Genomic DNA, 24,990 nt, shown 5'->3' with positions numbered 1-24,990 from the left:
ATCCAGCCTTAGCATTTCCTTTTATATTTTCCCAGAGGCTTTCAGCATGTTCCATTCTGCCTCAGAGGGTCCGCCATGCATATTGCGCCACCTCACACACCGCGATTTTCCACGAGGAACCAAACAACAGAAGCGTCACGGCCGACGTAAAGAAAGCGAGTCCCCGGGATGTTTTAAAAATCACGTCCGACTCGTGCTCCGCAGGTCCGCTGGTGCTGTTTGTCAGCAAAACATAACTGGATCTCACCTTTTATGCAGCTCAAGTGGACCTGGACCGTTCTATGTGAAGCTGTGCTGCACTGGTGGAATATAAATCAGCTGCAGATTACACATACAGCAGTTGTAAGAGGAAGGTAGCTCGGCTTCAGAGAAAGGAATAATCGCACAAACCAGTTCATGATCTGGGATATTCTTCGCCGCGAATTCTTCGCACCCTGTGTGTACTGAACCATGGGGACTGCCAGTAAGCCCACAAAAGGGTTTGCCATGCTCCTGTGGGTTGTTTATCTGTTGCTGCTGATTGAAGCGAGGAAACCGTCCAAACAGATGAAGTGTCCCGTGGGCTGCACTTGTTCCAAAGATAACGCTCTTTGTGAAAACAGAAAATCCATTCCTCACAATTTTCCTCCCGGCGTGGTCTCCTTGTAAGTACCAGATCTGTAACATCGCATGATTTTGCTGCAATCTGACATTGTTGGAAGCAGAGACGCTCAGATCAGCATGTAAGGATGGAGAGCTGCTTTATATAACACCACTCGTAATTGCAAGGGTATCACCTATGTTATTGCTGCCTCTTCACACCCGATATCTAAAAATAGACCGTTTTAATTTGCATATTGATTTCCCAAATGTCAGTTTGCATTGATGGGCAGCACAGCATAGATCCGGTCGAGTGACAATTCCTAAGTTTTACCAAATAAGGATCTGCGATTTGATGAATCAAAAGGATGTTGAAATCCCTAGTGTGTTCGGAGGCTCCATTTTAATTAACACATTTTGTTTACAGATCATTCGTGAAGTCGGGTTTCAGCGAGATCCCAGAAGGCAGTTTCTTACACATGCCATCCCTGCAGCTCCTGTAAGGTTAAAATCTGCTTTTATTCCATCGTACAATGAAGACTCAGTTTATTTTTTTCCTTCATATTTCATTGCGTGGAATCGTTTGCTGTACTCAATCCAGAGCATTCTCCTCAGGGGTAGGATGTTTTACATTGCAGCAATTGGTTGCCTAGGAATTATTTATCACTAGAGCAACAACAGAGAAATTAATTCTGTACTAGGTTTTATCACAGACAAAAACACTGTTTCAAGTTATACTGCAGCTAAATATTGCCTATTAGAGAAAGGATAAATATTGATGATCAGCTTTCACCCACAAAATGTACAGTCAATTCACTTTACAGTATATTCTGTGAAGTGCTTTGAGACATCTTGAAGTCGTGATAATAGATAACAAATTACATTTGTATAGCGCCTTTCATGTCAGGAGGACATCGCAAGGCGCTGCTGATAAGGCACTGTATCAAATGCAAGTATTATTATTATAGTAGAGACTACGTACAGAATGTTGATTTACAAACATCTGTATCCTAATAATAATAATCCTTGGATTTCAATATAGTGCTGTATCACATCATTGAGACGTCTCAAAGCGCTTCACAGAATATACTATAAAGTGAATTGACTGTATATTTTGTGGGTGAAAAGCGGCAGCCAATTGCACACAGCAGTGTCCCACAAACAGTCGTGGATTGAGTGACCAAATTCTTATCATTTTTTATTATTACTAATTTTGGTGGCAAAAATCTCAAAGCTGTTGAGGCATTGCTACCTTGTGTAAGGAGCATCCATTTGTTCTCGAGAAATTACTTGTTTTTTTTTAGCTAGGAGGAAGCTATTGATGTGAGGACCAGTTTTATTGAGTCGCTTGCTTGCAAAATACATAGTTACTACAACAAGCATTAACCTTGCAAATTTACAACATTAAATTAAGAGTGAAATAGTCTGAAAGGTCTGTGATACTGCACCCAAATTTTATAAGGGAATTATATTCCTTTAGTGTCCGTGAGTACTGCAGTTTCAACACTGCACCACTATAAAGGGACGAGAATACAATTTATTTTTTACTTTGGTCCAAGGATGCTATTTTGCAGTGGGCAGATAATTGAGAAACAAACATCTGACTGAAAGAGCAGTTGTTATTGCGTTTAAAAAGCTTCAAGTGCTAGAAAAAAACCAAATGAAGTGCAAGTGTATCAGAAATCAACATGCTACAATTTTTTTTAATGGAACATTTTCTCCCCTCCTCCTCTCCTGATGGCGCTTGTCTTGATTTCAAGATCTTCACACTCACCTTCAAATCCCTTCGCGCCCTGGCACCTCCCTACCTCTCCAACTGCTTACTCCCCAACCCACTATCCGCCAATCGAATGGCTCCAGCCTCCTGCTTGTCCCTCGTCCCCTCCGCTCCACTATCGGTGGCCGCACTTTCAGCCACTACGCCCCGAAACTCTGAAACACTCTTCCTCTATCCCTCCGCCTCGCCCCTTCCTTCCCCATCTTCAGGTTGTGGCTGAAGACCTGCCTCTTTGCCCTTGCCTATGGTCACCTCCCCCCACTCCCCTGGCTCGGTGCTGTGCTCCGCCACTGTCAAGCGCTCTGGAACGCTACCCTGTGTGAGGGCTGCTTTATAACTGCAAGTTGTTATTGTTGTCTTCACCTGGAGTATGGTTCCGTGGTCACTTGCCACCCTCAGGTTCCTCCTTCACCCAAGTGGCCATCCTTCATTTGCAGGGCCAGGTGTTGATTACGTGTTGGCCGGACAGGGCCATCATCGAGGTCCCGTCTGCCTGTTCAGGTGGACGATAAAGATCTCGCGGCACTTTTTTGAAAAGAGAAGGGAGTTTCTCTCTCTCGGGGTCCTGGCCAACAATCCCCTAAATAAAACTGGTCACTCATTTCATGGCTGTTTATGGGACATTGCTGTGCGCAGTTTTGCTGCTGCTTTTGTCTACAAATACAGAATCACTACATTTTACGATAAATCCTATGAAGTACCTTGAGACGTCCTTCCTGATGTGATACGACGCTATATCAAATGCAAGGATTATTATTAATATTATCACAGATGAGCCCTTGTGTGCTGTTCCACCGTGTACTTTCCAAATGGGGAGGAGGGGGGGGGTGGGTCACCGAATCAGTAACGGAAACCCTGGGTCCTCCTCCCCCCTCAGAGGCACTCAGACCAAGTATTGCACCCCAAGTGCTGCCCCAGGCTGGAGAAGCTCACTCAGCACAGACTGGGAATCATTTATGTCCACGACTGTTTGTAGGACACTGCTGTGCGCAATTGGCTGCCGGGTTTTGCCCACAAAATACACAGTCAATCCACTTTACAGTATATTCTGTGAAGCATTTTTCCTCCCATTTGCATCTCAATAAGATGCTATATCGAATGGGAGGCTTATTAATGTTATCATTCTCCTTATCTCTCAGGGGTCACAACTATACGTAGTCCTTAGCTCTGCCTTCAATGGGATGTGACCCAACTCATCATTCTTCAAAAATTCACAACAACAAAGAGGCAGAATGACCGCCCACTGCTCCATTCCTTTCCTCTGCTCACACACTGTTACACAAATTACCCAATCTGCAGCTCACAGAACACTGGTAGGAAGTGAAAACACCATGGAACGGAGGAGGAATTAAAGATACAGTACAGCCAATTGTGCTGTGTATCTGCCCTGGGCAGCAGTGCAGAGGATGGATGATCCCCAGGGTTGGAGGAATTAGCGATGAGCAATAGTAGACAAGCTAGAGAACAAGTCTCGGATGTGTTCACAATTTTAAAACTCAGAAGAATACATTAGGATGCACCAAGGCAGAACAGCAGAACAAGATGATATAGATTTAAGAATTGATATAGAATTGATCAGAATAGACGTAGATTTAGAATTGGCTACTTGCTGTTTCGCCCACAAAATACACAGTCAATCTACTTTACAGAAAATCCTGTGAAGGGCTTTGAAACGTCTCAACGACTTGATAAGGCGCTATATCAAATGCAAGGATTATTATATAGAATGATATGGCATGGAAACAGGCCATGCCTGTGTTTACATTCCACACAAGCCCCCACCCCACCTATTCCCCTCATTTATACCCCTCTTTTCCTTTCTTCCTCATGTATGTAGCACCTTTTCTCTTAAATACATTGATTTTTTTTCAATCAACGGTTCCATCAGTGAGTTCCTCATTTTCACCATCCGTTACGTGAAGTTCCTCCTAAACTCCCTTTGAGATCTGCTACTAGCTAGCTTATATTTATGGCCTCTCCTTTAGCACTTACCATCTTAAATCTTTGTCTAAGCTCCCTGCAGTAAGTTACGATCACCCCCATCCTCGCCTGGCTTCACTGGCTCCCCATCCCCCAGAGGATCGAGTGCAATATTCTTGTCCTCATCTTTAGAGCCCTCCACGGTCTTGCTCTGCCCTACTTCTGTGACCTCCTAAAACCTACCAACTTGTTCGTTCCCTCCACTCCGGGGTTACTAGCCTGCTCCACATCCCTGCCCAGCCCGCCGCACGATTAAAGGTCAGGCCTTTAGCCTTTCTGCATCCACCCTCTGGAACTCCATCCCGGAGTCCCTTCACCATGGCCCCTCCCTTGCCTCCTTCAAGGCCCATCTCAACTCTTCGACCAAGACTTGTCACCTTCTCACCACCCTTCCCATCCTTGATCACCACTCCTCTTGACTCGCAGCCCGCAGCTCGGATGCAAACACTTGACTGCCCAGCTCCTTGGGACGTTGTTTCGATATGAAATAAATGCAATTTGTTGTTGTTGTTTTAGTCTATTGAACAAGACTCAACCTGCTTTTCTTGAACCCATGCCAACTCTTGATTGACGTCTGTGAAGTAACCAAATACTTCCTTCGTTTGTCTCAAAATAGCCCTCACAACCTTGACACTGTGCTCCCCTGTTCTGCTTCCTTGGCATATAGCAAAATATTGTTCTGTGCTTACATTCTCTATCCCATTTAACATTATTTTTTGAATTACTGTGAGGTCGGATTTTGTACGACTAACACATAACAGTCAACAAGTACTTTGTTTTCCGCGCTTGTTTCAACAGAGTTCACTGTGTTGTATTGTGTCTGCACTACTTTGTCACTGCAGCTGGTAAGGGTACATGCAGTGACGGGTCAAAACACTGCGCATGTGTACTTCAATGCAGCCGGTAAATGCTCATGCGGTGATGGGTCAAGACTTTGTTTCCCACGATTCAATGGAGCCAGTAAATGAGGTAATGACGTTACAAGTTAGGAGATGATTTGCATAGCATTTAGGATGCATTTGGGACCCAAGAAACTGTTACGATTTAGCTGTTTATCCAGTTTATAAAGTACGACTAGTGCAAATAAATCTAAGTGGTTTTTGGTAGGAAACTGAATGGAACTCAGTACGACTTTGGCGATTATACGATTTATAAAGATAAGACTTTTGCGAGTTTTACTGTACGGTATTTTGTACCCTAATCAACCATTGTTCTTCTGATTGTTACGCCGAACAGCTTGTTCACTTCTAACTCGTTTGACACCGTTGGAGATAATGCTTTCCTTGGGCTTCCTCAACTTGAATACCTGTGAGTACAACAACAACTTGCATTTACATAGCACCCCTCACACAGGGCAACATCCCAGAGTGCTTGACAGTGCCAGAACACAATGCCAAACTGGGGGGAGGGGGGAGCGGGGGAGGTGACCTTAGGTCGAAAAGAAAGTCTTCAGGTGTGACCTAAAGATGGAAAAGCAGAGGGCAAGACGGAGGGATGGAGGAAGAGTGTTCCAGAGTTTCGGGGCATGTTGACTGAAAGCACGGCCGCCGATTGTGGAACGGAGGGACAAGCAGGAGGCCAGAGCCAGTAAAGCGTAGGCAGCAGGTAATGGGTTGGGAAGTAAGCAGGTTGCAGAGATAGGGAGGTTCCAGGGCACAAAGGGATATAAAGACAAGTGAGAGGATCTTGAAATCAATCCATTTGGTGACAGGAAGCCAGTAGAGCCTGGCTAGAACTGGTGTGATGGGGGTACGGAGTTTAATGCAGGTGAGTATGCGGGTGGCAGAGTTTTGGATGAGGTGAAAGGAATCCATTCACTTTAACGCTTTAACACTGTAAAACACTGCATTGTTAAACAGCAACTGGTAACAGAAGGCTGAACTTCATCTTTCCCCAGGTTTGTGGAAAACAATAAAATCCAGTCCATCTCGAGGCTTGCTTTTCGAGGACTTAAGTCTCTAATTCACTTGTAAGTATACTACAGGGCATTTAACGTATATCACAGTTAATTGTAAGTGGTTGTAAGTACTTGTTTCTGGAGTCCTGTAGTGTAGTGGTTAGAGCACTCGCCTTGCAAGTGAAAGGACCCAGGATTGATTCCCAGGCGGGGAAACCTTAGGGAAGTTTCCTTACACCACACGTCTCTGTTTACCTAGAGGTAAGTAGGAACCTGTTTGTTAGTCGATTGACGGATTGCTTTTACTGTGTATTCTGTGAAATACTTTGAGATACCTCGAAGACGTGATAAGGCACTATATCAAATACAAGGATTATAAGTAAAGGAGGTAAACACATGCAGAAGTAATGACAATTATATGTTATCTTCTGTTTCTGTTGTAGCGAAATCAGTCCACAATGTAAAATCTTGAAACAATACCTGTTAAACTGTAATAGTTATTGTGATGTTTTGGTTACACATTGCTAATGATGTGCTGGCTCAGTGGTACCACTCTTGGCTCTGAGTCAGAAGGTTGTGGGTTCTGACTCAGAGGCGAGAATGCTACCACTGCGAAAGGTTGACACACACCATTAACAAACCCCACTTTGGTACTTGGACTGGGAATCAAATAGTCTAAGCTGACACTCCAGTCCAATGCTGGGAAGAGCGCTGCATTGTTGGAGGTACCGTCCTTCGGATGAGACGTTAAACTGATGCCCCGTTTGCCTGTTTAGGTGGATGTTATAGGTCCCAAAGCACTATTCACAAAGAGAAGGGAGTTTCTCTCTCCAGATGTCCTATAAAATATACAGTTACCGCATTTCACAGTAATCCTGTGAAGCTCTTATGTGCTCATCTCTCATTCGCCACGTCTGAAAGCCAACATGCTTCACTACTTTCAGATGAATAGTTTATGAGCTACTGCAGCTCTTACTCCAGCTCAAGTAGACCCTGCAAAAACTGGATAAAATTCCATCAATAAATTATGGAATAATAGAAGCTTTCAGAGAAGTATACAATCCACACTTTATGGATGGTAACTCCGCCCTTCGGATGAGACATTAAACTGAGGTCACGTCTGCCTGTTCAGGTGGATGTTAAAGATCCCATGGCATTATTCGAAAAGAGAAGGAATTTTCTCTCTCCCTGTGTACTAGCCAACAATCCCTCAAATAAAATTGGCCACTCACTCTATGACTGTTTTGTGGGACATTGTGCTGTTCATGATTGTGCTGCCGCGTTTGCCTACAAAATACATTCCATTTCACAGTAAATCGAGGAGTCCTGGAGCTCAGTGGTTAGAGCACTCGCTTTGCAAGCGAGAGACCTGAGTTCAATTCCAGGCAGAGGGCGAAACCTTGGGCAAGTTTCCTTACTCCACACACCTAATAATAATCCCTCCAAAAAAAAAAAAAACAATAATAAATTGGTCACTTTCAATCCATGAATGTTTGTGGGATATTGCTGTGCGCAATTGGCTGCCGCGTTCGCCCACAAATATACAGTCAATTCACTTTACAGTCTATTCTGTGAAGCGCTTTGGGACGTCCTCCCGACGTGAAAAGCGCTATATCAAATGCAAGGATTATTATTATTATTAAATCCTGTGGAGTGCTTTGAGACGTCCTTCCGATGTGATAAGGCACCATACCAAATGCAAGAATCATTATCATTATTATTAGGAATCCTGGGTACAGTTCTATTCATTTTGTGACATTACTGACAATGATGGGAAATACAAATTAGCTTCAGTGTTCCTGCGAAATGTACTACTATCAAGCGGTACTGGATTTCAGCTCATTGCCTGGTAGTTCACTCAGCCAGGCCTGGCTTATTGGCAGGACTTGGAAGGGCAGACCAGTCACTAGGAGCAGGAAATCCTCCCACTCAGCTCCTGTTAACCCTGCAGCCAAAGCCCTGGTTGGGTGGTCCTAGCTGGCCAAGCAGCCGGAAAGCTTGCCAGACAGTGCTCTCAATGGCAAACTGTTGTTTTAACTGGTTAGATTCTAGCAGTTACCCCAGTGCGTACTCTGGCGATCCCAAGTCTTGGCTCTTGCCAACCTACGCCTCATACTTTCCGGAATTAGGTACACAGGGTGCATCCGCTTCCTCCGCTCAGCGGGCTTTGGCCTGCTCTGTCCTCCATCTGGCCCACCCTACCATCAGCAGTCGGGTCTTCCGTCTCTCTGTCCCCACCATTTGGAACCTCTTCTCACATTCCCTTCCCCAAACCTTGCCTCCCTCAAAGCAAGTCTCAAAACCCTCCTCTTCAGCCACACTCCTACCCCTAACCTCCCTGCCCGCCACCCCTCCTGATCCTAATCCCCTGCTTGGGTCCAAATCCCTGATTGCTCAGCGCCTTAGTATACCCTCCTGACGTGAAAGGCGCTATACACATGTAATTTGTTGTTGTGTCTCTCCAGGGAGAGAGAGCGCATTCCATTCCAACAATCTATCTCTGGGATTTTCATGTGTAGGTGGGAGGCAGGGAATTCTCAGTTTGGATACACTTAAGCACGGTGGTGGGTTTCCGTGAGTGTCACACGTTCCGTGCTCTCCTGGGTTTGTACTATGATGTTCCAAGACTGTGACATGACTGACATAGGAATATAATCAAGTTATTCCTACACAAAAATGTCCCTAACAATCCAGAAGCTGTTGCGTTTTTCCATTAACCTGAATACGACATGAATTAATTTCATGTAATGTCATTCAGAACATAAAATGACACAAGGTTCAGCACAAGCAGAGGGTGTTGGCCCATTGTTTTATTCTCATCCCATTTCCATGTTCTTTCCCCGCAACAAAGTGATAAGGCGCTATATCAAGTGCAATATTTAATAAAAAAAATTTCCAGGACATATAAAATTGATGTCCTTCCCCCAAAAATCTGTTACCAGTCTGGCCAGAAGGCCTGTAATGATCTTTTCCAGTTTCTGTGGAATTGACAAAGTGCTTGATGTATAAAACAGCAGTTCATATGGTCCCTTGAGCTCCACTGCCCCATTGGTGGCCGAGCTATCAGCCACTATGCCTTGTAAAATTTTACGAGTGGTCGGTAAACACGCAGGCGACGGACACGATTTTAATATTTTATTAACACAACTTTAGTACAGTAAGTCAACCTGAGTTTCAAACGTAAATACAGGTATAACATTAATAAGATAGTCACCTGGGTATTCTATGGACCAAGGAGTACGTTAGTAGCACGCACATGTTAGTATTGTCATTATACTTTGTTAGGATAAATAACTGAATAAAGGTTATTCGATAACTAATATAATTTGTGACACAACAGCAGATAATCAGTAATTCATGATGCAACAGTAGATAATTAACGGCTTAAATGACCCACTAAGAGTCCCCCAATGAAAACATACTAGCCATTAAACAGCAGCACCGGTGACTCTCTTCCTTTCTCGTTCTCCTCCAAAAGGTGGATTCCTGGTTTGGGCAGCTGGCGATCCTCACAACATGGGCTGTGTGCCTCTCCCCACCTGGTGTTGACTGATACCAGTTACCGGATGATCTGGTCTGCCTGCTCCTTTCTTCTCTCTCTGTCGAAGGACTGACTTGCTGGATGATCAAGAAGTTTGTTTTTTCACTGACAGTCTGCCGTTCCCAATCTTGAGTTCCTGTGGTTTCAGTCGGAGAGGTCAGCCCCTCGCAGGGTGACCATAGAGCTCCTCCTCTGTTCTCTCCCCGATCCGAGATAACTTCACTCAGATTTTGATCCTATTCTTATACTCCCTAGCAGCATCTGGACAATAACCAGATCTTTCCTGGTCATTGCCCTGCATCCCCTAACTCTTGACCCTTGCTCTTGTGATTTAATTAATCTTCAGGAATGCTCTTAACTCAGCATTCCTGGCTCTTCCGTTTTGACCTTCACTCTCCTCCTTCACTTAGCAGTTTTCTAAAGGTGTTGACTCTTACATCCACATCACCTTTGGACCATTACCTTCCTTCAGATCTGCTCATCTTATCCTGCACATGGTCTCATTGTATCGATACCCCTCAGTGATGGGTTCTCACACATTCCTTTGCCCCTCGTGACTGCTGACTCCTAATCTCCTCGTCCCAATCTCCTTGTCCTGGCCTTGAAACTGTTTTCTGACATGATTCTTTGTTCTGGAAAATGTCACTTTGTCTAACTTCTTTGATAGCTCTAAACCAGTTTGTACCAGCCTGCTGACCGCTAGGTTCCATTTTACTGCTGACTTCAGGGGTTTTATAGGTCATTCAATTGGCCATTTTCCTTATTAAACGACAGCGAGTACATTAACCATAATCATATGAATCAATGCTTGTAGTCATGATCATACATAATGACACGATCATTCATAACTAATCATTATTTACAGCCTCAAAGCTTTAGAACTCTGTCCCCCAATCCCTGCACTTTGCCCCCTCCTTCCCCTCTTTTAGATCATGAATGAAAATCTTCTTCTTCGACCGTGTTTATGGCCACCTCCTCCCTTGCCCCGGTTCGGTGTCAGGCTCCACCATTGCTCAGAGGATACAGTTCAAGATCCTAGTCCTCACCTTCAAAGCCCTCCATTGCCTTACATCTCCCTACCTCTGTGACCTCCTAACCCCCTACCAGTCTGTCCGCTCCCTCCGATCAGCGGGCTGCGGTCTGCTTCACATTCTCAGCCTTGCCCGCCCCACAATTGGCAGGCGGGCCTTCAGTCTCCCTGCCCAAAACCTGTGGAACTCCATCCCGCAGACCCTTCGCATTGCCCCCTCCCTTGCCTCTTTCAAGACCCTCCTCTTCGACCGTACCTTTGGTCACCCTCCTACCCTACGCCGCCACATATCCCAGGCCATTTCAAGTCCTAACCTCTCCAGCCTCTCCTCACAGCTCTTTCCTCTCATCATCAACAAAACAATAATAAATTGGTCATTTTTCAATCCACGGCTGTTTGTGGGACGCTGCTGTGCGCAATTGGCTGCCGCATTTCGCCCACAAATATAATGTCAATTCCCTTTATAGTCTATTCTGTGAAGCGCTTTGAGACGTCGAGAAGACGTGAAAAGCGCTATATCAATTGCAAGGATTATTATTATTATTACCCCTACCCTCCCCGCCCTCCGTCCCTCCCGATCCCAACCACCAGCTCAGGTGCGGATCCCTGACTGTACAGCCCCTTGAGACGTCCTCCTGACGTGAAAGGCGCTATGCAAATGTAATTTGTTGTTGTTGTTAAGTGCTCCGAGATGCTTGGAAAAAGCATCTCGGTAAATGCACTGAGTCTCTGTCCCTCACGGAGGCAGGAGAGAATGACTCGGTCCATGTATACAGTATCATAATCATTTGAAGATGTTCAGCCTTACAGACCAATAATAATAATAATCCTTGTATCGTAAAGTGGATTGACTGTGTATTTTGCGGGCAAATTCTGGCAGCCAACTGGCACACTGCGCACACTGAATCCTACTGGATTGAGTGTTTTTTTTTGGGGGGGGTGGATTATTACCCCAGGAAGGCAATCCACTAACAACAACAACTGGATTCCTACTTACTGAGAGGTAAACCGAGGCCTGTGGAGTAAGAAAACTTGCCCAAGGATTCCCTCGCTTGTGAGACGAGTGAGCTTGCCACTCTGCTACAGGATTCCACGACCTGTCTTCTTACTCACGAGCTTTCCCTACATCTCCGACCTGAGTATTCCCCATGCCACCACTTGCCATCTCCACTCGGCTGACTCTGGCCTCCTGCACATCCCTCTTCTTCTCCATTCCACCATCGGCAGCCGTGCTTTCAGCTACTACGCCCTGACGCTCTGGAATACTCTCTTCCAATTGCTCCACCTTGTCTTCTCCTTCCTCATGTTCAGATCCCGCCTTTTCGACCGTGCCTACGGTCACCTCGCCCTGGCTCAGCATCCGGCTCTGCCATTGTTAAGCGCTCTGAGACCCTACCGCGTAAACTGCGCTAAATAAATGCAAGTTGTTGTTGTTCCTCAGTTTGCCGGCTGATTTATAATAATAATAATTCTTGTATTTGATATTGCGCTTTATCTTGTCATCAAGATATCTCAAGTGCTTCACAGAATGTACTGTAAAGTGAATTGACTATATTTTGCGAGCGAAATGTGATAGCCAATTATGCACAGCGGAGTGCCACAAACATGGATTGAGTGATCAAATTATTATTATTTTTAAAAAGATTATCATTTGCGATCTGCCAATCGACTAACAACCAGGTTCCTGCTTACTGCTGGGTAAACAGACATGTGGAGTAAGGAAACTTGCCTAAGGTTTCGTCCTGCCCGGGAATCGAGCCTGAATCCTTTCACTTGTGAGGCGAGTACTCTAAGCAATAAGCTATTAGTGAAGCCTCTAATCCAATCAAAGGATTTAGATAATATTACAATCCCTAAATGCAAAGAACAAGCAAGCAATTTATGTTTGGTCACTGGGTTTAGAGATTAGATTAATGCCTTGAGTTCACCAGGAATATCTGTTATGCATAAATAATAACACTTGCATTTCGTAAGTGCTTTCTTGTGTTGAAATGTCTCAAAGCACTTCACTTCAGTGGGTTTCGTTATAAGTGTGGAGATTGCTGCCAAGATGGCAGTTGAGGCCACTGATCTCGCTTTTATTTCTCTAGAAACTGTGAGGTGTCAGGACTATGTGTCAGCCTGGCGCTGCGGTAGTACTCTCGCCTCTTGAGTCAGAAGGTTGTGGGTTCAACCCCCACGTCAGGACTTGGAATCACAGTCTAAGATGACAATCCAATGCAGCAATGGGGATATGTTGTATTGTCGGAAATGCCATCCTTCGGATGAAATATTAAACTGAGGTCCCATCTGCCTGTTCAGGTGGATGTTAAAGATCCAATTCAAAAAGAAAAGGGAGTTTCTCTCTCCTGGTGTCCTGCCCAATAAATCCCCCAATGGCTCACTACATGACTGTTTTTGGACATTGCTGTGTGCGACTGGCTGCCGCGTTTCGCCGAAAAAAAACCCACACAGTCTTGTTGCTGTGACCATTAGGAGGCCCACTTGGGCAATCCACCATCATGAGGAATGGTCAGAGCCTTACTCAGTATCCTCCCATCCCAAGTAAAATCAGACACTCAATGGCAGAAGGAAAGCAACTTGTCACCCATCTCTCTGGTGGTATGTTAGTTTTCAACTACAATTGGTCATCTAAATGTTGTATTTCTGCCGGCTCAAAGTGGGTTGTACGTTTCTATTAATGTAATAAGTGCGAGACACTTTAAACTTTACTGTAAACTTCTCTTTGACCGTGCCTTCAACTCCCCTCTCGACTCTCTACCCCCTCCTCGCTCCCTTCCTTCCCTCCCCTCACCCTGACCATTTCCCCTCCTGCTTGGGTCCCGACCCAACTGTCCAGCGCCTTGGGACGTCCTCCTGACGTGAAAGGCGCTCTATAAATGAAATCTTGTTGTTGTTGTTGTTGTGAAGCGCTTTGAGATGTCTCGAAGATGTGATAAGGCGCTATATCAAATGCAAGAATTATTACTGTTATTCTAATGAAGTCGGTGGTGAACAAAGACTTAGCATCTGCCTGTCTGCTTCCTGCTCACCTCAGACCCACCCAATCCCTCCCCCCACCATACCACAGTGGGGATCACTAATTTCTATAATAATGGAATCCTGTAGCTTCGTGATTAGAGCACTCGCCTCGCAAGCGAGAGGACCTGAGTTCGATTCCAGGACAGGACGAAACACACGTTAGGCAAGTTTCCTTAGTCCACACGCCTCTGTTTACCAAGCAGTAAGTAGGAATTCGGTTGTTAGTCAATTAGCGGATCACTTTTCTGGGGGAAATAATCCTTTTTAAAAAAAAGAATTGCTAACTCAATCCACAAATGTTTGTGGGACACTGCTGTGCACAATTAAAATATACATTCAATTCACTTCTGTGAAGCGCTTTGAGATGTCTCGAAGGCACAATATCAAATGCAAGGATTATTATTATAATAATGTAAGAAAGGAAAAGGGTCGGTGCAGAACCTTGTGTACTACAGTAATTCTGGAGTGTGACCGTGTCGATGAATGACCTAAATACAACAACAAATTGCATTTATATAGTGCCCCTCACACAGGGTAGTGTCTCGGAGCACTTAACCGAGGCATAGCATGACGCCAAGACGGAGGGAGGGAGGAGATATCCGTAGGCATGGTCGAAGAGGCGTGAAGTTTATCTGACACGAATGGTCAGTAGTAGGGAATGGGCGTTTGGAAAATCAGAACGGCTGTCGTCGGGATTTAAACATTCGTTTGAACAAAATGTGTATGTGGTCAGCTGTGGCCAGTTATTGCCGGACAGTATCAAGAACAGGGGATCCCACAATCATGTATTTCTCACCGCTTGATTCGAACAGGTAGTGTGGCTGCTGCTTATCAGGCAGTAGGCAACATAGGTTCCAGCCTTGTTGCGTATAAAGAATTACCAACTAACAGAATTTCACCACCTTTTGTTTTTTTTAACAGAAGCCTGGCAAACAACAACCTTCAGACAATCCCAAAGGATGTATTCAAAGGCCTGGATGCTTTGACCACTGTGTAAGACCCTCCATGATTTATGATGACTCGCTTGCTGATCTGTTTCTGCTCTGGCTGCTGTGCTGTGTTTAAAATAAGACGGCGGGGTTTAAAGAGCACTTGCACCTTCATTGCCTCCGACTTAAACTGCGTTTTCTCTGCAGAACCATGTCTATGTCATGCAGCCTCGCAAGGCTGACGAGTTAAATTTTGCACACTGAAATAGAGTGTTTCATGTCTGGCAATGGAGTGTCAAAATCGAGCCAGCCCTCTGTGCCGGTCTCTAGTCCGGTTCCTGAGTCAGGTGGGTCCGCATTTTTCCAGTGCACTGCTGATGGCAGCACAGCCCGGCCTGGCTCATCGGCAGGACCTGGAAGGGCCGACCAGTCACTGGGAATCCTCCCACTCAGCTCCTGTTAAACCTGCAGCCAAAGCCCTAACAGGTAGGGTGGTCCTAGCTGGACAAGTAGCGGGAAAGCTTGCCAATCAATGGCAAGCTGTGGGGTTTTAGCTGGTTAGACTCCAGCAGTAGCTCAATCCACACTTTGGGATCCCCGCGCCATGGCCTTGCCAACCTGTGCCTAATTCTTTCTGGAATTAGGTAAGCAGGATGCGTCTCTTCAGGGAGCATTCCATTCCAACAATCTCTCTCTGAAATTTCCATGTGTAGGTATGGAAATCTCAGTCTGGTTTGGAGACTCTTAAGCGCGGTGATGGGTTTCCGCATGTGTCAGACACCCGGCTGACCAAAACATTTTTTTAATTTAGACCCAATGAATAAAACATCAATTTTATCAAACACGATACGGTTAAGAATCATTAATAGCTTATGAAAGGCTAGAAAGATCACAACAGATGTAGGGATGAAAATAGTTATTTCCCCTCACCCCACCCCATTTGATTTCCTTCCAGAAAGGATGTTAAAAGATTTTTTTGCTAATAAAGTTCCACTGCAGCTTTTGAGTTTGAAGCAATCAAGTCTGAAGAGTAGTTTTTTTCAGGAAACCAAGTCAAGAATGTTGCTACTGAGTCAAATGGCAAACGCACCTTTGCTCACAAGAGCTACAGTAACACTCACATGAGTTGAATCGGTCGGGATCATAACATTTAATATGATTTCCGCGAAGTCCGAGTTGCAGGCTAACTGTAGAAATCGTAGAAAATCCCAACTAATCAACAATCTACACTGCGCATGCAATAATTCACTGCAGCCGGTAAGTGCACATGCGGGGGAGGGTTAACACAAAGCTTCCCACGATTCAATGTGTCTTGACCCCTCACCACATACGCACTTAGCGCCAAGTGTTGGAATCACATTGAATCGCGGGAAATGAAGTTCTCCTGCACATACATCGAAAGATGAAGACTACGCTTCCTGTGATTCAATGCCTCTGGTAAGTGTGGGAGTAATAGAGGGAAGTAATGGTCTTAGGAAACGAGTACTACAAGTTGTGTAAAGAAATCTGAGTGGTTTGGTGGGAAACTGAATGGGACTCGGGTGAATGTACAACTTAGGTGCTTATGTGATTTATAAAGCAAAGACCAGAGATGAGGGACTTCAGTTATGTGGAGAGACTAGAGTCTGGGATTGTTCTCCTTAGAGCAGAGGAGATTTAATAGAGGTGTTCAAAATTATGAGGGGTTTTGATATGGTAAGTAGGAAGAAACTGGTTCCTTTGGCGGGTGGGTCGGTAACCAGAGGATACAGATTCAAGATAATTGGCAAACAAACTAAAGGGGAGACAAGGAGACATTTTTTTTACGCAGAGAGTTGTTATGATCTGGAATGCAATACCTGAAAGGGTGGTAGAAGCAGATTCAACAACAACAACAACAACAAGATTCCATTTATAGAGCGCCTTTCACGTCGGGAGGACGTCCCAAGGCGCTGATTCAATAATAATTTCCAAAAGGGAAGTGGATATGTACTTGAAAAGAAAAAAATTACAAGGCTATGGGGAAAGTGCAGGGGAGTGTGACCAATTGGCAGCTCTTTCAAAGAGCCAGCACAGGCACGATGGGCCAAATCGCTTCCTTATGCGCTGTCAGATTCCATGATTCTAAGACTTATGCAAGCTTTACTGTATTTCTTTTTACAGGGATCTGAGAGGGAATTCTTTCCATTGTGACTGCAAACTCAAGTGGCTGGTCGAATGGTTGGTCAACACAAATGCAACTGTGGATCAGATCTACTGTGCCAGTCCTGTGGAGTACCAGGGTCATAAAATTAATAACCTCTCACTGAAGGAATTCGACTGCATAACCACAGGTGAAAAGAGCTGAATAAATGCTTTTAGCCACTCCACCCTGAAGCTGTGGAACTCTCTTCCTCCGAAGCTTTGGAACACTCTTCCCCCAATGCCTCCACTTTGCCCCCTCCTTCCCCTCTTTTAGATCATGAGTCATGACTAAAGACCTTCCTCTTCGACCATGCTTACGGTCACCTCCTCACTCCGCCCGCCTCAGCGACAGGCTTCGCCATTGTTAAGCGCGTGAAAGGAGCTATATAAATGCAAGTTGTTGTAAATAGCCTAAAAAAAATCTCTATCAGCATTTGAACCAACAGACCCTTACACAAAACATTTTTGTGGTTTCGCCCACAAAACATGCAGTCAATTCACTTTACAGTATATTCTGTGAAGCGCTTTGAGACGTCTAGATGTGAAAAGGCGCGATATCAAATGCAAGAATTATTATTATTATTACACAATTAATGTCCAACTCTTCCTTTCACCCTTCAGTCTCGTATTTTTACTTTTGAATCTTTCAGAATTTGCTCTCGATCGGTCTCTTCCGTTCCAGTCGCTCTCCATTGAAACCTTCACCTTCAAAAATGATGTCAAAGTGGCCATTGCCCAGCCAGTCATTGGGAAATGCAGCTTCTTTGAATGGGATCACGTAGAGATGGTTTTCAGGAACTACGACAATATTATCGGTAGGACTTTGCAGTTTACGGGAATGGCGGTAACATGGTCTCTTGTGTTTTGAATTGCTAACATTGCTTATATGTGGAATCCTGTCGTGGTTAGAGCACTCGCCTCTCAAGCGAGAGGACCTGGGTTTGATTCCCGGGCAGGGTGAAACCTTGGCAGGTTTCCTTACTCCACACGCCTCTGTTTATCTAGCAGTAAGTACGAATCCGGTTGTTAATCGTTTGGCAGATTGCTTTCTGGGGGTAATAATCCCTTCAGAAAATAACGTCCTGGTGTCTGTCCTGAAATTGCCCTTTACATGTTGCCCTAAATCCACGTTTTCTTGTACCATTGTATTATTAATAACAATAATTTTGTCACTCAATTCATGACTGTTTTGTGGGACACTGCTGGGCGCAATTGGCTGCCGCATTTCTCCTACAAAATACAGTCACTCCACTTTACAATATATTCCTTTGAAACCCTTCGAGACGTCTTGACAACACAATAAGGTGCTATATCAAATGCAAATATTATTATTATATCTATTATATAACAATGTAATGACATCTTTACACACACAGGCAGCTCTACCGTGTTCTGCAAACCACTTCTGATTGACACCCAGCTCTTTATTATCGTGGCCCAGCTGTTTGGTGGCTCCCACATCTACAAGAGGGACAACTTCGCAAACAAGTTCATCAAGATGCAAGACATAGACAGTATTAAAATCAGAAAACCCAATGACATTGAGACCTTCAAAATCGAGGGAGAATGGTACTTCATCATTGCGGACACCTCAAAGGCTGGTTCGACCACTGTATACAAGTGGAACGGTAATGGTTTCTACTCACACCAGTCGTTGCACCATTGGTATAGGGACACGGATGTGGAGTACCTCGAAATAGCCAACAAACCCCACCTGATCTTGTCGAGCAGCTCCCAGCGCCCAGTCATCTTCCAGTGGAACAAAAGCCAGAGAGAGTTTGTGAGGCGCACGGACATTCCCGACATGGAGGACGTATATTCTGTCAAGCACTTCAAAGTCAAGGGCGATTTGTACATCTGCTTGACAAGGTTCATAGGCGACTCCAAGGTGATGAAATGGGAATCATCCCGCTTCGTGGAAATGCAAACCCTCCCCTCCCGCGGAGCCATGGTGTTTCAGCCCCTGAGGATAAACAGTTGGCAATACGCCATCTTAGGCAGCGACTACTCCTTCACCCAGATCTACCGCTGGGACGCAGAGAAAGTCAAGTTCGTGAAATTCCAAGAACTAAACATCCAAGCTCCAAGGTCGTTCACGTTCGTGTCTACAGACAATCGCGAGTTCCTCTTCAGCTCCAGCTTCAAAGGCAACACCCAGATCTATAAACACGTCACCATTGACTTAAGCACAATCTAAAACAAAAGATAGACTGTTCGAACAATGCATTTCGAAACAAAATACTGTAAAAATGACAGCTTAAAAGTACTATTGGATAATCACATTTACATGGATGCGATAACGAACCGTACGCATGATATAACATTGTTACTGAGATTAATGGCATCAGGTTCCAAGTTTACTAGAAAAAGTATTTCTATTCCTCGTGTGCACTTTCTTCATTTTGTTTGATCGTATCACCTGTAGTGGTTTCACAAGTTTGACTGTGGCACCGTGAGCTATTTTAATTGTTGTGTTTGATGAAGGAAGCTGTAAATACTGTATTGTTGCAATCCTCCTATCTGTTGTACTTACAAAGAGAAAGATTGAAATGTACATTTCCATTTATTTATTCTACTGAATGAACAATCTTACAAATAAAATCTTTACATTTTTGCGTGTTTTTAAGGCAAATTATTTCCCACGGTGATTTTTTTTAGTACATAAGTTAGGACGAGAAGATTTTGGTCGCTGAGCCGACAATCTTATTTATGACTCTTGGGTACTTTACGGTAAATTGGTTCAAAGCAGAAAGGATGTTGCTATTCAGTGCACATTTGCTCTGTTAATATTTTTGTAGAATTAGTCTAGTTTAGACTGTAGAACAAATGCCAGATGAGAGTAGAAGGTGACCTGTTTCGTGGCTTTTGGACAAAATTAATGGTGTTCCACATGGGTCCATTCTGGGTCCTTTGCTTATAACATTATTTGTAAATGACTTGAAGGTGAACAATTAATAGAAGAAGGATCTGTGTCAATTCAACAGATGGGCTAAAGAGTGGCAGATGCATTTTATAGTCGACAATGATAGATAGGGTTTAAGTATAAAATATTGGAAAGGTTGTTCTCTGCTAACAGAGATTGCTAATCCTCTTTATTCTAGATGATATAACAAATGCCAGAAGAGAGAAGGAATGTGCACTCTCTCCCTGGAGGGACGTAACCTGCTTATCTAATTCCGGACCGGAATGTAAAACTCTTTATGTGAAACCAATACCAACAAAGCTATTCAAATTCCAAGTTGAATCTTGAGAGCATTTGACTGTAAATTTAAAGAAATTATTTCTTAGCTCATATAGATTGTGGAGTCCTTTAGCGTCTTGGTTAGAGCATTCGCCTCACAAACGAGAGGACCTAGGTTTGTTTTGATTCAAAATGTTAGGCAAGTTTCCTTACTCCACATGTCTCTGTTTATCTAGCAGTAAGCAGGAACCCGGTTGTCAGTCGATTGGCGGATCACTTTCCGGGGGAATAATCCCTTCAAAAAATAATAATAATTTGGTCACTCAATCCATGATTGTTTGTGGGACGCTGCTGTGTGCAATTGGCTGCCAAGTTTTGCCCACAAAATGCACAGTCAATTCACTTTACAGTATATTCTGTGAAGCACTTTGAGATGTCTCGAAGACGTGATAAGGCGCTATATCAAATGCAAGGATTATTATTTTTAGTCGACTGGTAATGTTACATTGTGAGTTACAGGGAATTTACCTTCAAAAGCACATTAGTGGATAGAGCAGAGCAACAGAGATTTGTAGATTAAGAGCTCTGTGTTCCAAACAGAGATTTGTGGAAATGGATGTGTTTTCATTGGAGAAAAGATTGAAGGGTAGAATGATCTTGGTATTTTAAAAATCTCAGAGACATAAATAATGCAGATATAATTAAACTATTTGGCCGAGACCTTGGATACAGAACTAAAGGACACCGGTTTGAAATTAACAAGCCTCAAGCGAGACTAGAAATTAGAAGTAACCGTTAATGTGTGGAACAGATGCCCAATAAAATTCACACCATGGCTCCTCCCCACCTTTCTGACCTGCTTTCTCCCTAATCCGCTACCCGCTGCCTCCGCTTGGCTCTGGCCTCCTGCTTGTCCCTAGTCTTCTCCACCCCACCAACGATGGCATGCGCTTTCAGCCAGTATGCCCCGAAGCTTTGGCACTCTCTGCCTCCGCCTGGCCGCCTCCTTCCTCACTTTCAGATCACAACTGAAGACCTTACTATTCGACCATGCTCGCGGTCACCTCTTCTCTTCCCCCTGGCTCAGTGTTAGGCTCTTAAGGCTCTTAAGTGCTCTGAGACGCTACTCTGCATGAAGGGCGGATCTTCAGAAGGCAGTTTTTCACCCGGAGTAGTTGAAATCTGGCACTCTTTCCCCACAAAATGCTGTACATGCTCCCCCTTGGTGACATCATCCGCAGACATGGGGTAAATTTCCATATGTATGCTGATGACACCCAACTCTACCTCTCTGCCTCCGCCCTCAACTCCAGGACTACTGAGGTCCTGACTGACAGCCTGTCCGACATCAAGTCCTGGACGAGGGACAACTTTCTCCAACTCAACGTCAGCAAGACCGAGGCCCTCCTGATTGGCTCATACCAGCGCCTCCACACCTCAGGCTCTGGCAGCTTCAGCCTCCATGGCTGCACATTCAACCCCACTAAGCCAGTCAGGAACCTGGGGGTTTTGTTTGACCCTGAACTGTCCTTTCTCCCCCATATCCACACCATGACCGGCACTGCCTACCACCACCTCCACAACATTGCCAGACTCCGCCACTGCCTCACCCCTCAGGCTGCCGAATCCTCACCCACACATTCGTCATATCAAGGCTCGATTACGGGAACTCCCTCCTCATCAGCCTTCCCAACTCTTCCCTTCACAAGCTGCAGATCATTCAAAACTCTGCAGCTCGTGTACTCTCACGCACCAGGCTCCGTAACCCCATCACTCCCACCCTCGCCCGACTCCACTGGCTCCCCATCTCCTAGAGGATCGAATTCAAGATCCTCGTCCTCACTTTCAAGGCCATCCATGGCCTTGCCCCCTCCTACCTCTCTGACCTGCTGACTCCCTACCAACCTGCCCGCTCCCTCCGTTCATCAGGCTCCGGGCTGCTCCATGTCTCCCGCCTGACCCGCCCTACCATCGGTGGCCCTCGCTTTCAGCCTCTCTGCCCCCACACTTTGGAACTCCATCCCAAGATCCCTTTGCCTCGCTTCCTCCCTTGCCTCCTTCAAGGCCGGTCTCGAGAACCTTCTCCTCGACCGTGCCTTTGATCTCCCTCCCACCTCTCTGCTTTCCCTCAACCTACACCACCCCTCCCCCATGCTCGGGCCCCGACATCTGACTGTTCAGCACTTTGGGACGTCCTCCCGACGTGAAAGGTGCTCTATAAATGTAATTTTGTTGTTGTTGTTGATAATCATGGTTTTAACTGAATCTCCTTTTCCTATTTTTTATGTTTATCATCCATCTGAACAGCACACACAGTTTAACATTTTATATAAAGGGACAGAACCTCTGGCAGTACAACATTTCCCCACATACCTCACTGTACTGGAGTATTAGCCTGGATTATCGTTCAAGACTAACGTGGGGCTTGAGTCCACAGTCTTCTGTCCCAGAGGTGAGAGCATTACCTGTGCTACCAACTGAGTCAAGCCGACAACTAAATTGGGTGTGATGGAATCCACGATAAGGTACATTTCTGTGAAGCGCTTTGAGATGTCTCAACTATGTGATAAGAGGCTATATTAAATGCAAGGATTATTATTATACAATCCTTGGTCCTCATTAAAAATACCTGTATCTCTTCTGCTTTCCAAGACAGAAATACAGAGTTCACTCTCATGCTCTGTTAGCTTCAATTACACGTATAATATGCCAATGTAATTTCCTGCTGTGATTATTTAATACCAATTTGTCTGAGCATCTGTAACATGTTTAAGGAGCTCACTAAATTATCGTTTAATTTTACTGCCAATAGATTGACGCATTTCCCTCTTTACTTCTGTTGATGATTTATTTATTGTGCGCAGTTCATATCATGGACAAAAGGGCATGTGGAGCAGAAATCTTTATAATAATAACTTGACTGCGCCTTCGGTCACCCTTCTACCCCAATCCTCCCTGTCCTCCACTCCTCCTGATTCCAACCCCCAGCTTGGGTGCATATCCTTGACTGTTCAACGCCTAGGGACGTCCTCCAGATGTGAAAGGTGCTATACCAATCTAATTTCTTGTTGTTGTTGCCTAATCATTGATCATAGTTAATTCCTTAGCCCCCTTATGTTGCAGTGTGATATTGCAACTTGCAGATCTGGCTCAACCACACTAAGACTTACCGCTCCGCCCTCGCCTCCGCCAAATCATCCTTCTACTCCAAGACAACCTTGGAGGCCAAGGACATTCTCAGGCTTCTCTTCTCTACCACTAACCACCTCCTCCGTCCAACTTCCCGCGCTTTGCCCATTCTCCCCTCCAATTCCGACTGAGATGTTGGACTTCCTTGAATCCAAAATCGAGGGGATTCATTCGGCTACCTCTCCCCCGTCCACCGGTACTGTAAGATTCTGTAAATAATGTGGAAAGTAATGTCTCAAATTATATTTGTAATGTTTATATATTTGATCAATGATCAATCTCATATGAGGGGAGCTGGTTGTGACTAGCTTCGAAGAAGATCCTTTCTCAAGGAGGAAAAACAAAAGACTGTTTTCATTTTCTTATCAGTCATTTTCTCATGGAAAAAATGATCTGCAGTTGGAGAGACCTATGTTGTTTTTTTACAAAGGAACCATCTTACAAAAGGCAATAAGTGAAAGGTCAGCTAATTAATGGTATAAACGGAGATCGATTTGAGAGAGGAGGAAATTGGAACTTGGAGTCGCGAACCATATTCCAGCTTCTAAAGAAGGAAGATCAAAACTATAATTTAAACAACACTAAATGTACAATAATACCTGGATACTTTTGGGTGATATTGAACGGGAACCGTACAACAATACTTGCGATACCTTTTGATAGACACATATTTGGATAAAATGGACATTAAATTGGACATTGCTCCTCTATCTCTCCCGCAGCATTTGGTTTGATCAACTTAAATCGTTGTGAACTACAGTATACGTGGATACGTAAGGATAATTGGATGTATTCTTTTAATTACTTATAACCATTATTAATCTGAATTAACAAACCTTGATTAATTGTATAACATTTGTGTCAGTCCTTATCTCACCGCAGGGTCACAAATTTAAATTAACCGTTACACTACCCCCTCGCCACCTCTTCCTCACGCCCCGGCCCCCACCCATTCCCTCCCTATACACCTTTGACCCTGTCTCCCCCTCTTCCCTCAACTCCATCATTTCAAAAATGAAGCCCACCACCTGCTCCCTCGACCCCATCCACACCCTTCTCCTCACCTCCCATCTCCACCTCCTGGCCCCCCTTTCAACCACATCATCAAATTCTCTTTATCCACTGGCACCATTGCCACCCCCATAAAAAACAGCTGTCATCATCCCCATCCTCAAAAAACCTTAACTGGACCCATCCCTACTCTCCAGCTATCGCCCCACCTCCAACCTCCCTTTCCTCTCCAAGGCCCTGGAACGAGTCATTGCGTCCCAGTTTCGTTCTTACCTCTCCCGCAATTCCCTCTATGAACCCTTCCAATCGGGTTTCCGTGCTGTCCACACACAGAAACAGCCCTGGTCAAAGTCACTAATGACATTCTGTCCATCTGATCACGGCTCTCTCTGTCTCCTCGTCTTCCTTGACCTCTCTGCTGCCTTTGCCACTGTTGACCATTCTATCCTCCTACACCGTCTCTCCTCTCAACTCAATCTTCGCAGACTTGCCCTTGCCTGGTTCGATTCCAAGCTCTCCAACCTTCTCCAAAAATAAATCTTCTTTGTTTTCTTTATCTCCCTTTTTATTTGTGGAGTCCTGTAGCGTATTGGTTAGAGCACTCGCCTCGCAAGCATTCGATTCCCGCTCAGGGCGAAACCTTAGGCACGTTTCCTAACTCCACACACACCTCTATTTACATAGAAGTAAGT

The 24,990-nt window shown here is 44.8% G+C and overlaps 1 protein-coding gene across 1 annotated transcript; it reads left to right on the top strand.

Moving 5' to 3' along the window:
* Positions 1-250: 250 nt before the first annotated feature.
* LOC103179646 (leucine-rich glioma-inactivated protein 1) lies at positions 251-19,530 on the top strand. The gene is made up of 8 exons (XM_007895025.2): positions 251-644; positions 1,007-1,078; positions 5,573-5,644; positions 6,234-6,305; positions 14,747-14,818; positions 16,897-17,066; positions 17,568-17,732; positions 18,294-19,530. The coding sequence occupies exons 1-8, from the start codon at positions 451-453 to the stop codon at positions 19,112-19,114; spliced, it is 1,638 nt and encodes a 545-aa protein (XP_007893216.1). The 5' UTR covers positions 251-450; the 3' UTR covers positions 19,115-19,530.
* Positions 19,531-24,990: the final 5,460 nt, after the last annotated feature.

This window comes from Callorhinchus milii, unplaced genomic scaffold (genome assembly GCF_018977255.1).
Source record: "Callorhinchus milii isolate IMCB2004 unplaced genomic scaffold, IMCB_Cmil_1.0 Scaffold2, whole genome shotgun sequence".
Classification (NCBI taxonomy): Eukaryota; Metazoa; Chordata; class Chondrichthyes; order Chimaeriformes; family Callorhinchidae; genus Callorhinchus; species Callorhinchus milii.
This window is presented reverse-complemented; position numbering and strand designations above follow the sequence as displayed.